General features: G+C 41.8%; 1 protein-coding gene across 1 annotated transcript in view; it reads left to right on the top strand.

The window, feature by feature from the left end:
* Positions 1-14761, top strand: part of LOC118374997 (neuroplastin-like) — a 59992-nt gene extending 45231 nt beyond the window's left edge. The window contains exons 4-8 of the mRNA XM_035761490.2: positions 3662-3795; positions 4351-4624; positions 8767-8788; positions 9138-9220; positions 9805-14761. Of these exons, the coding sequence (XP_035617383.2) occupies positions 3662-3795; positions 4351-4624; positions 8767-8788; positions 9138-9198 (491 nt within the window). The 3' untranslated portion in view covers positions 9199-9220; positions 9805-14761. The remainder of the gene's footprint in view (positions 1-3661; positions 3796-4350; positions 4625-8766; positions 8789-9137; positions 9221-9804) is intronic.
* The last annotated feature ends 175 nt before the right edge of the window (positions 14762-14936 follow it).

Below are 14936 nucleotides of genomic sequence, written 5' to 3'. Positions count from 1 at the left end.
GCTCTATACACAGTACAGGAAATGGGATGGGCTGCCCTACATCTATAGGTCTATACACAGTACAGGAAATGGGCTGCCCTACATCTATAGGTCTATACACAGTACAGGAAATGGGCTGCCCTACATCTATAGGTATATACACAGTACAGGAAATGGACAGGGCAGCCCTACATCTATAGGTCTATATATAGTACAGGAAATGGGCTGCCCTACATCTATAGGTCTATACACAGTACAGGAAATGGGCTGCCCTACATCTATAGGTCTATACACAGTACAGGAAATGGGCTGCCCTACATCTATAGGTCTATACACAGTACAGGAAATGGCCTGCCCTACATCTATAGGTCTATACACAGTACAGGAAATGGACAGGGCAGCCCTACATCTATAGGTCTATATATAGTACAGGAAATGGGCTGCCCTACATCTATAGATATTTACACAGTACAAGAAATGGGATGGGCTGCCCTACATCTATAGGTCTATATATAGTACAGGAAATGGGCTGCCCTACATCTATAGGTCTATACACAGTACAGGAAATGGGCTGCCCTACATCTATAGGTCTATACACAGTACAGGAAATGGGCTGCCCTACATCTATAGGTCTATACACAGTACAGGAAATGGCCTGCCCTACATCTATAGGTCTATACACAGTACAGGAAATGGGCTGGGCTGGTCTACATCTATAGGTCTATACACAGTACAGGAAATGGACAGGGCAGCCCTACATCTATAGGTCTATACACAGTACAGGAAATGGACAGGGCAGCCCTACATCTATAGGTCTATATATAGTACAGGAAATGGGCTGCCCTACATTTATAGGTCTATACACAGTACAGGAAATGGGCTGGGCTGGTCTACATCTATAGGTCTATACACAGTACAGGAAATGGCCTGCCCTACATCTATAGGTCTATACACAGTATAGGAAATGGGCTGGGCTGGGCTGGCCTACATCTTTAGGTCTATACACCGTACAGTAAATGGGCTGGGCTGCCCTACATCTATAGGTCTATACACAGTATAGGAAATGGGCTGGGCTACATATATAGGTCTATACACAGTACAGGAAATGGGCTGCCCTACATCTATAGGTTTATACACCGTACAGTAAATGGGCTGGGCTGCCCTACATCTATAGGTCTATACACAGTATAGGAAATGGGCTGGGCTACATCTATAGGTCTATACACAGTATAGGAAATGGGCTGGGCTGCCCTACATCTTTAGGTCTATACACCGTACAGGAAATGGTCTGCCCTACATCTATAGGGCTATACACAGTACAGGAAATGGGCTGGGCTGCCCTACATCTATAGGTCTACACACAGTACAGGAAATGGGCTGCACTACATCTATAGCTCTATACACAGTACAGGAAATGGCCTGCCCTACATCTATAGGTTTATACACAGTACAGGAAATGGGCTGGCCTACATCTATAGGTCTATACACCATACAGGAAATGGGCTGGGCAGCCCTACATCTATAGGTCTATATAGTACAGGAAATGGGCTGCCCTACATCTATAGGTTTATACACAGTACAGGAAATGGGCTGCCCTACATCTATAGGTATATACACAGTACAGGAAATGGGCTGGGCTGGCCTACATCTATAGGTCTATACACCATACACCATACAGGAAATGGCCTACCCTACATCTATACGTCTATACACAGTACAGGAAATGGGCTGCCCTACATCTATAGGTATTTACACAGTACAGGAAATGGGCTGGGCTGGCCTACATCTATAGATCTATACACATTACAGGAAATGGGCTGCCCTACATCTATAGATATTTACACAGTACAGGAAATGGGATGGGCTGCCCTACATCTATAGGTCTATATACAGTACAGGAAATGGGCTGCCCTACATCTATAGGTCTATACACAGTACAGGAAATGGGCTGCCCTACATCTATAGGTCTATACACAGTACAGGAAATGGACAGGGCAGCCCTACATCTATAGGTCTATATATAGTACAGGAAATGGGCTGCCCTACATCTATAGGTCTATACACAGTACAGGAAATGGGCTGGGCTGGTCTACATCTATAGGTCTATACACAGTACAGGAAATGGGCTGCCCTACATCTATAGGTCTATACACAGTACAGGAAATGGGCTGCCCTACATCTATAGGTCTATACACAGTACAGGAAATGGCCTGCCCTACATCTATAGGTCTATACACAGTACAGGAAATGGGCTGGGCTGGTCTACATCTATAGGTCTATACACAGTACAGGAAATGGACAGGGCAGCCCTACATCTATAGGTCTATACACAGTACAGGAAATGGACAGGGCAGCCCTACATCTATAGGTCTATATATAGTACAGGAAATGGGCTGCCCTACATTTATAGGTCTATACACAGTACAGGAAATGGGCTGGGCTGGTCTACATCTATAGGTCTATACACAGTACAGGAAATGGGCTGCCCTACATCTATAGGTTTATACACAGTACAGGAAATGGCCTGCCCTACATCTATAGGTCTATACACAGTACAGGAAATGGGCTGGGCTGGGCTGGCCTACATCTTTAGGTCTATACACCGTACAGTAAATGGGCTGGGCTGCCCTACATCTATAGGTTTATACACCGTACAGTAAATGGGCTGGGCTGCCCTACATCTATAGGTCTATACACAGTATAGGAAATGGGCTGGGCTACATCTATAGGTCTATACACCGTACAGTAAATGGGCTGGGCTGCCCTACATCTTTAGGTCTATACACAGTATAGGAAATGGGCTGGGCTACATCTATAGGTCTATACACAGTATAGGAAATGGGCTGGGCTGCCCTACATCTTTAGGTCTATACACCATACAGGAAATGGCCTACCCTACATCTATACGTCTATACACAGTACAGGAAATGGGCTGCCCTACATCTTTAGGTCTATACACAGTACAGGAAATGGGCTGCACTACATCTATAGGTCTATACACAGTACAGGAAATGGGCTGCCCTACATCTATAGCTCTATACACAGTACAGGAAATGGCCTGCCCTACATCTATAGGTTTATACACAGTACAGGAAATGGGCTGGGCAGCCCTACATCTATAGGTCTATATATAGTACAGGAAATGGGCTGCCCTACATCTATAGGTTTATACACAGTACAGGAAATGGGCTGGGCTGGCCTACATCTATAGGTCTATACACCGTACAGGAAATGAGCTGGGTCGCCCTACATCTATAGGTCTATACACAGTACAGGAAATGGGCTGGGTCGCCCTACATCTATAGCTCTATACACAGTACAGGAAATGGCCTGCCCTACATCTATAGGTTTATACACAGTACAGGAAATGGGCTGGGCAGCCCTACATCTATAGGTCTATATATAGTACAGGAAATGGGCTGCCCTACATCTATAGGTTTATACACAGTACAGGAAATGGGCTGGGCTGGCCTACATCTATAGGTCTATACACCGTACAGGAAATGAGCTGGGTCGCCCTACATCTATAGGTCTATACACAGTACAGGAAATGGGCTGGTATTGGGAACACCATCCCTGAGACTTTATTATGTGATAACATGGTATTATTACTGAAACTTATCATTGCCTTCCTTTAAAAAAAATGTAATTTGTTCTTATTTGTCGTTTTCCCTCATTCCAGCTGTTCCTGACATCATAGGCCACAAGCGTAGTGACAATAAGAATGAGGGCCAGAAGGCCTTGCTATACTGTAAGTCCACTGGCTACCCCTACCCTATCTGGACCTGGCGCAAACTGGACAACGGGTTCTACATGGTACGTTGTTGTTGTTCTTGTTCTTGCTGTTGTTGTTCTTGTTATTGTTGTTGTTCTTGTTCTTGTTCTTGCTGTTGTTGTTCTTCTTGTTATTGTTGTTGTTGTTGTTCTTGCTGTTGTTGTTCTTGTTATTGTTGTTGTTCTTGTTCTTGTTCTTGCTGTTGTTGTTCTTCTTGTTATTGTTGTTGTTGTTCTTCTTGTTATTGTTATTGTTGTTGTTGTTGTTGTTGTTGTTGTTATTATTATTGTTGTTGTTGTTGTTGTTGTTGTTCTTCTTCTTGTTATTGTTGTTGTTGTTATTGTTATTGTTCTTCTTCTTGTTATTGTTGTTGTTCTTCTTCTTGTTGTTGTTGTTGCTCTTGTTGTTGTTGTTCTTCTTGTTATTGTTGTTGCTCTTGTTGTTGTTGTTCTTCTTGTTCTTGTTGTTGCTCTTGTTGTTGTTGTTCTTCTTGTTCTTGTTGTTGCTCTTGTTGTTGTTGTTCTTCTTCTTGTTCTTGTTCTTCTACTTCTTCTACTTCGCATGACCATCACTTCTCCTCCTGCGTCTCCCGACAGGACATCAACAACTCCTCCGGCCGTTTCTTCATTAACAACAAAGACAACTACACTGAGCTGAGCATCATCAACCTGGACATCGACTCCGACCCGGGGGAGTACCAGTGTAACGCCACCAACATGATCGGCACCTCGTCCATCGTGTCTGTGCTGCGGGTCCGGAGCTACCTGGCCTGGCTTTGGCCTCTGCTGGGCGTCCTGGCCGAGGTCGTTATCCTGGTCGTCATCATCGTGGTCTATGAGAAACGCAAGAAGCCAGACGACATACAAGACGGTGAGTCAGGAGTCTGAGACCATATCAGCCATGGTAGCCATTTTGGTTTGTGGTTCTTTCTCCTCATTTCAATGTTTTTATTGTTGTTTGTGGTCAAATATAGTTTGCAGATAGCCATTTCAAATGATTCATTATTTTCCAAGAGGAGAAAAACAATAATCAGCATAATTCAATACTACAGATTACTTCCCTGAATAAGCTAATACTCAATTCTTAAATCATAGTTCTCTCTGTATATGGAGGCATCCTTGCCAATACTACAGATTACTTCCACGAATAAGCTAATACTCAATTCTTAAATCATAGTTCTCTCTGTATATGGAGGCATCCTTGCCAATAATACAGATTACTTCCACGAATAAGCTAATACTCAATTCTTAAATCATAGTTCTCTCTGTATATGGAGGCATCCTTGCCAATACTGCAGATTACTTCCCTGAATAAGCTAATACTCAATTCTTAAATCATAGTTCTCTCTGTATATGGAGGCATCCTTGCCAATACTGCAGATTACTTCCCTGAATAAGCTAATACTCAATTCTTAAATCATAGTTCTCTCTGTATATGGAGGCATCCTTGCCAACCAGCTGATGACCTAACAACCAGTGATGTAGTGGAGGGTTAACTCAAGTACTCTGTGTACCCTCCTATTTACCCGTAGTGTTCAGGGTTTACCTTCCTGTTAACCCACAGTGTTCAGGGTTTACCTTCCTGTTAACCCATGGTGTTCAGGGTTTACCCTCCTGTTAACCCACAGTGTTCAGGGTTTACCCTCCTATTTACCCATGGTGTTTAGGGTTTACCCTTCTATTTACCCGTGGTGTTTAGGGTTTACCCTCCTGTTAACCCACAGTGTTCAGGGTTTACCCTCCTGTTAACCCACAGTGTTCAGGGTTTACCCTCCTGTTAACCCACGGTGTTCAGGGTTTACCCTGCTGTTAACCCACGGTGTTCAGGGTTTACCCTCCTGTTAACCCACAGTGTTCAGGGTTTACCCTTCTGTTAACCCAGTGTTCAGGGTTTACCCTCCTGTTAACCCACAGTGTTCAGGGTTTACCCTCCTATTTACCCGTGGTGTTTAGGGTTTTACCCTCCTGTTAACCCACGGTGTTCAGGGTTTACCCTCCTGTTAACCCACGGTGTTCAGGGGTTACCCTCCTGTTAACCCACAGTGTTCAGGGTTTACCCTCCTGTTAACCCACAGTATTCAGGGTTTACCCTCCTGTTAACCCACGGTGTTCAGGGGTTACCCTCCTGTTAACCCATGGTGTTCAGGGTTTACCCTCCTATTTACCCGTGGTGTTTAGGGTTTACCCTCCTGTTAACCCACAGTGTTCAGGGTTTACCCTCCTATTTACCCGTGGTGTTTAGGGTTTTACCCTCCTGTTAACCCACGGTGTTCAGGGTTTACCCTCCTGTTAACCCACGGTGTTCAGGGGTTACCCTCCTGTTAACCCACAGTGTTCAGGGTTTACCCTCCTGTTAACCCACAGTGTTCAGGGTTTACCCTCCTGTTAACCCACAGTGTTCAGGGGTTACCCTCCTGTTAACCCACGGTGTTCAGGGGTTACCCTCCTGTTAACCCACAGTGTTCAGGGTTTACCCTCCTGTTAACCCACGGTGTTCAGGGTTTACCCTCCTGTTAACCCACAGTGTTCAGGGGTTACCCTCCTGTTAACCCACGGTGTTCAGGGGTTACCCTCCTGTTAACCCACGGTGTTCAGGGTTTACCCTCCTGTTAACCCACGGTGTTCAGGGTTTACCCTCCTGTTAACCCACAGTGTTCAGGGTTTACCCACCAAATTGTTACCACTACATCCTTGCTAACAACGTCCCAGCTGGCCTAATCATATTACCCATGAATATTCAATCTGTTAGATTGTCCTGACAAGGTGTGTTCTACAGCAACAGTGTTGTGTGTGTGTGTGTGTGTGTGTGTGTGTGTGTGTGTGTGTGTGTGTGTGTGTGTGTGTGTGTGTGTGTGTGTGTGTGTGTGTGTGTGTGTGTGTGTGTGTGTGTGTGTGTGTGTGTGTGTGTGTGTGTGTGTGTGTGTGTGTGTGTGTGTGTGTGTGTGTGTGTGTGTGTGTGTGTGCCTGTTGGGTGAAGCTACTCAGACTGAATTATTGAGTACAGGTGTAGCCAGTATAGTGTCAGGTAACGACAGAGCAGATGTCTGCTGACCTGCAAAAGCAGACTTCAAAGTATTTTTCTGTCTAGACAGACTGCAATTTCTGATCCATTCTGATCAACTGGCTCGTTCCTGTGTCAGGAAAATAAATACCACATTAATCAGATCATATACTGTACCTGGCCATTACGACAGATCAAAGTTGTTTCTGCTTTTGGCCTTTTGTTGGGCAAAAGACTCACTCACTCACTCACTCACTCACTCACTCACTCACTCACTCACTCACTCACTCACTCACTCACTCACTCACTCACTCACTCACACACACACACACACACACACACACACACACACACACACACACACACACACACACACACACACACACACACACACACACACACACACACACACACACACACACACACACACACACACACACACACACACACACACGGTACAACAACCCTTAGTTAATAAATGTTGGCAGGGTATTACTGTGTAATATTTTTCCCCCTCTTTCCCGAATTGCATAACACAACCTATGTTTGGTAAGTGACAGACTGCATGTCTCTTGAGATTCAATCAGCATCTAAGCTTATGTCCAAACCATCCAAGCTAGCCTGATCAGTTTGTACTGTGTACAGTAGCTTACTCCTGTGATTGTTGTCATGCCAAACAACGACCATAGGAGTTGGCAAGACAGCACAAACAGATCTGACCCCAGGCTACATCCACACAACATTCTGTACATTCATCTATCCCCAGTGGGCAAGATTTGGCACGTGATGTCAAACGGATGTCATTTTCTGGTTTTAAAACAGATTTTCTGGTTGAGAGGATGTCATATTACCAGTTTACAATCAAACCGTGACTGTAAAGATATTTAGTTTTTTTCTTCACGACGGGCACCAAGACGTCATCATGACGTCATATTTTGGTTGTTATCTGTTCGTATAACCAGTTTTGCTAGCTGGGTTTTCTATAGAACCTTAAATTAGAATGTCTCTTACCTTACTGCTTAGGCTACTTCTCTATGGACGTTCACAGTCAGACAGCTTGTATTAAACAGCAACAAAATAGTATGTCGTGCCAAGGTCACCTTCAAGGTCATCAGTTTTCAATGATTGTAATTCCCTATTTGATGCTAGTAGCATAATAGGCTTTTGTAAGGAGTCCATTAATATAATATATGCCATTCAGCAGACACTTTTTATCAAAAGTAGCTTACAGTCCTGCATACATTTTTAGTATGGGTGGCCTCAGCGGGAATCGAACCCACAACCCTGGCGTTGCAAACACCATCCTCTATCAACTGAGCCACACAGGACTAAAATTGTTTACTTTGTGTTGGTCAATTTCAATGCAGTGAGTGAATAGACCTTTTGGTGCGCAGCTTGTCTGTCTTTGCATGTATGTTTTTTAACGAAAAGGAATTTAAACTTCTGCTTGAAATTCATAATCACTTTCTCATCTCATGTGGGTTTTGTGGCTCTTTTTGACTGCATTTGGTGTGATTGTGACTGTGAGTGTCCTTCCCTGTTAAGTTTAAAGATGGCTTCCATTCAGCATAGGGCCAATACACTATTTAACTTCACCTGCGATTCCATCCCATCAGCATGGTTTTGAGCTCAAGTTTAGTTCATTCACTTATGTAATTTATGGAACTTAATTAAATAAATTTATGGAACTGGTGGAACTTAAATTGTATCAATTTATGGAACTAGTGGAACTAAGTTAAATTCCAAAATCATGGAATTGTGTAACACACAAAACTGTCTATGAACATCATTTAACCAAGCATCCAACCAGACAATGTGTTACAGTCATTCATATTAGCACTGTAACACGTTGCTTCTTTAAGGAATACTGTACTTTCTACCCAAACAATTCCCCACCAGCATGCACCATTTTCTTCCTGTCATTTTTTTCAGAAGATTTTTTCAGCTGATAATCTAAAACAAAGTTGTTGTTTTTTGTCTTGGTTTCTTCATATTTTCCCTTTGTGCATCAGATGACGAACCAGCTGGACCCATGTAAGTGCATCCATGTTACAACCATTTCTTGATTTAGAGGTCTATGTTTTGCTCCAGTGTTTTTGTGTTGTGTTGTTTCTGTCAACTGCTGTACACTAGAGTTGGGCTCAATTATATTTAGTAAAACTGAAATTGATCTTCCAATTCAAAATGTTCCTAATTGACAGGAACCCTGGGGTACATTGTCTTTAAGTCATGCATACAGTATATTCTACAAACCTTTTTTTTTTTACTGCTAAGTAGATGTAAAGTTTTTGACCAATGATCAGCGATCAGGTGTATTATTAGTGTGTTAGCTGTGTTTTGTTGGTAACCCAGTCTAACTCAGCCTGTGTGTATCCTATTACAGGAAAACTAACTCCACCAACAACCACAAAGACAAGAACCTTCGTCAGAGGAACACAAACTGAGCAGATTGATGTCTCATTATTAGTGAGTATTTTTCCTCTCTGAAGTCAATGCCAGAGTTGTCTGGTCAAAACACAGAGAAAAGAAATGAGCTGGCAGCCATTTTGTTTTCCCAAATTCACGTTGTTGTCATTTACTTCATGTAGCAGCAACCTGTCAATCACCACAGATAGTCAATCACATGTTGTGCAGGAAATTAATATTGCTAAAAAGTTTATCCTACTTTATCAATAACTTGTCATCGTATATCTTCCTGTCAATGCTACAGACATACAGACACATATCGTGACATGTAATCTGCAAGTGGTGTGTAACAGCCAGGGTTGGGGTCAAACCCATTTAAATAAATCCAGGAATTAAACTAAATGTAAATAAATCCAGGAAGTAAACAAAATTTAAATAAATCCAGGAAGTAAACAAAATTTAAATAGATCCAGGAAGTAAACACAATTTAAATAAATCCAGGAAGTAAACTAAATTTAAATAAATCCAGGAAGTATACTAAATTGACTGAATGGAAATGGAATTCGTCCCCCAACCCTGGTGCCAGTACAAACAAAGCACAATAGAACACACTAATAACTTCCTTCCACTTTTTTCCCCCACAGATAATAACATATTATACATGTATTGACCATATGAAGGTAACCAGGAGAGGGATCCATAGCAATGTGGTAATGAGGAGGAGGAAGAGGAGGAGGAGCTACTGTAAATGTCTGTATTGTATGATGAGGCATGCCTTCTGATTTGATTATCTGTTTATCGTGTGATGGGGGTGAAGAAGGAGATCAATGAATGTGATCCCCATAACATTATGAATGGTTTACGAAGTGTCTATGAAGCATTATAACCATTGTGGCTGCATGCAGTTATTGATTGTTGCTGTTTATTTATTTATTATTTATTCTTATCAGATTCTTGTCATTTTCTATTTTTTTTAAACTAATTCTGAAGTAACGCATGCAAGGTATTCTAACCTTCTGTTTGGTGTTGACATGACATGACTTTTTCCTCTCCGTCTCAAAGGGCACCCTAGGCCATATACAGTGCACTACTTTTTGACCTGGGGCCTGGGTCTCAAATCCAAAATGGCACCCTAGTCCCTATATAGTGATCTACTCTTGATCAGGGCTCGCAGGGTAGTGCACTGTATAGGACAGGGGTATTCTGACCCTACTGTATAGGACAGGGGTATTCTGACCTTACTGTATAGGACAGGGGTATTCTGACCCTACTGTATAGGGCAGCGGTATTCTGACCCTACTGTATAGGACAGGGGTATTCTGACCCTACTGTATAGGACAGGGGTATTCTGACCCTACTGTATAGGGCAGGGGTATTCTGACCCTACTGTATAGGACAGGGGTATTCTGACCCTACTGTATAGGACAGGGGTATTCTGACCCTACTGTATAGGACAGGGGTATTCTGACCCTACTGTATAGGACAGGGGTATTCTGACCCTACTGTAGGGCAGGGGTATTCTGACCCTACTGTATAGGACAGGGGTATTCTGACCCTACTGTATAGGACAGGGGTATTCTGACCCTACTGTATAGGGCAGGGGTATTCTGACCCTACTGTATAGGACAGGGGTATTCTGACCCTACTGTATAGGGCAGGGGTATTCTGACCCTACTGTATAGGACAGGGGTATTCTGACCCTACTGTATAGGGCAGGGGTATTCTGACCCTACTGTATAGGACAGGGGTATTCTGACCCTACTGTATAGGGCAGGGGTATTCTGACCCTACTGTATAGGACAGGGGTATTCTGACCCTACTGTATAGGGCAGGGGTATTCTGACCCTACTGTATGGCAGGGGTATTCTGACCCTACTGTATAGGGCAGGGGTATTCTGACCCTACTGTATGGCAGGGGTATTTTGACCCTACTGTATGGGACAGGGGTATTCTGACCCTATGAGGTCCGGAGCACTGCTGGTTTTCTGTTCTATATGATAATGATTTACACCCACCTGATGTCCCAGGTCTAAATCAGTCCATGATTACAGGGGAATAATGGGATCATTTTTTAAAATGAATTTGAGGGATAGACTTTTAGAGTAAAAGGTGCTATCTAGAACCTAAAAGGGTTCTTCGGCTGTCCCCATAGGAGAACCCTTTGAAGAACCCTTTTTGGTTCGAGGTAGAACCCTTTTGGTTCATGGATCCCAAAAGAGTTCTACCCGGCACCAAAAAGTGTTCTACCTGGAACCAAAAAGAGTTCTACTATGGGGCACAGCCGAGGAACCTTTTGGAACCCTTTTTTCTAAGAGTATATAAGGAATAGGTTCCCATAGGGAGGAATAGGTTCCCATAGGGAGGAATAGGGTGCCCTTTGAGATGCTGGTCTGGTTTTGTTGACTTTGAGATGCTGGCCTGGTTTTGTTGACTTTGAGATGCTGGCCTGGTTTTGTTGACTTTGAGATGCTGGCCTGGTTTTGTTGACTTTGAGATGCTGGCCTGGTTTTGTTGACTTTGAGATGCTGGCCTGGTTTTGTTGACTTTGAGATGCTGGCCTGGTTTTGTTGACTTTGAGATGCTGGTCTGGTTTTGTTGACTTTGAGATGCTGGCCTGGTTTTGTTGACTTTGAGATGCTGGCCTGGTTTTGTTGACTTTGAGATGCTGGCCTGGTTTTGTTGACTTTGAGATGCTGGCCTGGTTTTGTTGACTTTGAGATGCTGCCCTGGTTTTGTTGACTTTGAGATGCTGGTCTGGTTTTGTTGACTTTGAGATGCTGGCCTGGTTTTGTTGACTTTGAGATGCTGGCCTGGTTTTGTTGACTTTGAGATGCTGGCCTGGTTTTGTTGACTTTGAGATGCTGGCCTGGTTTTGTTGACTTTGAGATGCTGGCCTGGTTTTGTTGACTTTGAGAGTGGCTTCATGTTGATAGATAATCATTATTTATTTGTGTTGACTATGAGAATCTAAAGACTTTGCAATGTAAAAGAAAATCTGTACATCATTCTGCTGCATACTATTTTATAAGTTGGTAACTTGTTTAACATTTCATCAGATTAGATTTGGTTTACATTTTAATGAGGGCTTTACAATGTCCCCCCGTCTTTTGACTTTGATTGATAATTCCTATATTTGACATGTTCTGTATGTATATCTTTATGAAATCACCTTCATATATAATGATATATGAAGGATATTCATTCATAAGATGCACTTAAGTGTTGAAAAAGAATGGGAATTTAAAAAAAATCTGTATGAATTTCATTCAGTAGCTAAGCAACTGAACTCCACCCAATCCTAACCCTATTGCTAGAGTATGTGTATTGTGTATAGCATGGCTATTATCCTATGCAATAATAATAATAATAATCAATATTGATATTTATATATAGAAGTCCCTCTTAGCAGCTTTAGATTTTACTGAGTAAGACATCTTTATTAGAGTAAGGGTAATCACCTTTAGAGCATTTATAGATACCGTACTGCTCAGCTGTATGCTGAAGGATAATCACCTTTAGAGCATTTATAGATACCGTATTGCTCAGCTGTATGCTGTATCAGTTGATCTCTATATATGACAATGATATACATCTATACAGTGGCCTTAAGAATGTATTCATAACCATTCACTTATTCCATATTTTGTTGTGTTACAGCCTGAATTCAAAATGGATGACATATATTTGTTTTTCTCACCCATCTACACAGAAAACCACATCATGACAAAGGGAAAACATGTTTTTAGAAATGTAGCACATTTATTGAAAATTAAATACAGAAATATATAATTTAAATAAGTATTCAGTCCCCTAAATCAATACATGTTAGAATCAACTTTTAACAGTGATTACAGTTGTGAGTCTTTCTGGGTAAGTCTCTTAAGAGCTTTGCACATCTGGATTGTACAATATTTGAACAATGTTCTTTTTAAAATGATTCAAGCTCTGTCAAGTTGGTTGTTTATAATTGCTAGACAGCCATTTCAAGTCTTGCCATAGATTTTCAAGCAGATTTAAGTCAAAACAGTTACTAGGCCACTCAGTACCAACTCCAGTGTATATTTGGCCTTGTGTTTTAGGTTATTGTCCTGCTGAAAAGTGAATTTGTCTCCCAGTGTCTGTTTGAAAGTTTTCCTTTAAGGATTTTCCCTGTGGTTAGCTCTACTACATTTATTTTTATTTATAAAAAAAAAAAACTCCCTAGTCCTTAACAAGCATACCCATAACATGATGCAGCCACCACCATGCTTGAAAATATGAAGAGTGATACTCAGTGATGTGTTGTGTTGGATTTGCCTCAAACGTAACGCTTTGTATTCAGGACAAAATGTTAATTTCTTTGCTGCAGTTTTTGCAGTTTTATTTTAGTGCCTTGTTGCAAACAGGATGCATGTTTTGCAATGTTTGTATTCTGTACAGGCTTCCTTCTTTTCACTCTGTCAATTAGTTTAGTTTTGTGGAGTAACTACAATGTTGTTGATCCATCCTCAGTTTTCTCCTATCACAGCCATTAAACTATGTAACTGTTTTAAAATCACCATTGGCCTCATGGTGAAATCCCTGAGCGGTTTCCTTCCTCTCCACCAACTGAGTTAGGAAGGACACCTGTATCTTTGTAGTGACTGGGTGTATAGATACACCGTCCAAAGTGTAATCAATAACTTCACCATGATCAATGTCTACTTATTTTTTTTATTTTTACAATTGACCAATAGGTGTACTTATTTTTGAGGCATTGGAAAACCTCCCTGGTTTTTTGTGGTTTAAATTGTTTTTGAAATTCACTGCTCGACTGAGTGACCATGCAGATAATTGTATGTGTTGGGTACAGAGATGAGGGACCTTGCAGATAATTGTATGTGTTGGGTACAGAGATGAGGGACCTTGCAGATAATTGTATGTGTTGGGTACAGAGATGAGGGACCTTGCAGATAATTGTATGTGTTGGGTACAGAGATGAGGGACCTTGCAGATAATTGTATGTGTGGGGTACAGAGATGAGGGAACTTACAGATAATTGTATGTGTTGGGTACAGAGATGAGGTAGTCATTGAAACATCATGTTAAACACTATTATTACACACAGAGTGAGTCCATGCAACCTATTATGTGACTTGTTAAGCAAATGTTTACTCCAGAATTGATTTAGGCTTGGATTAATAAAGGGGTTGAATACTTATTGACTCAAGACATTTCACCTTTTCATATGTAAACATTATATGTAAACATCATTCCTCTTTTACATTATGGGGCATTGTGTGTAGGCCAGTGATGAAAGAAATATCTACATCTTTTTTTATAAATGTTTAATTCAACAAATGTAACACAACAAAATGCAGAGAAAGTCAAGGCGTATGAATACTTTCTGAAGGCACTGTGTATGGGAGCTAGTGGAGGAAGCAGTGCAAAAACAGGGCCTATTTTATCCATGTACGCATTGACACTTGTAAAGCTATGCCAAATCAATCCCAACGTCTATCCCACGGTCAAGATCAATCTCAAGATTAATCCCAAGATCAAGATCAAGATCAACCCCAGGATCAATCCCATGATCAAGATCAATTCCGAGTCATTTTTAGGAATAAAAACCTTTAAAATGAATGGCTTGTTTCAGTTGATGACCTGTGTTCCATTTAAACTGGCAATGCAACTTTACCTTGATATTACAGTTTACACCTGTGTTCAAAGAATCAGTCACACACACACACACACACACACACACACACACACACACACACACACACACACACACACACACACACACACACACACACAC

The sequence above is a fragment of the Oncorhynchus keta genome, chromosome 26 (genome assembly GCF_023373465.1).
Source record: "Oncorhynchus keta strain PuntledgeMale-10-30-2019 chromosome 26, Oket_V2, whole genome shotgun sequence".
NCBI lineage: Eukaryota > Metazoa > Chordata > Actinopteri > Salmoniformes > Salmonidae > Oncorhynchus > Oncorhynchus keta.
This window is presented reverse-complemented; position numbering and strand designations above follow the sequence as displayed.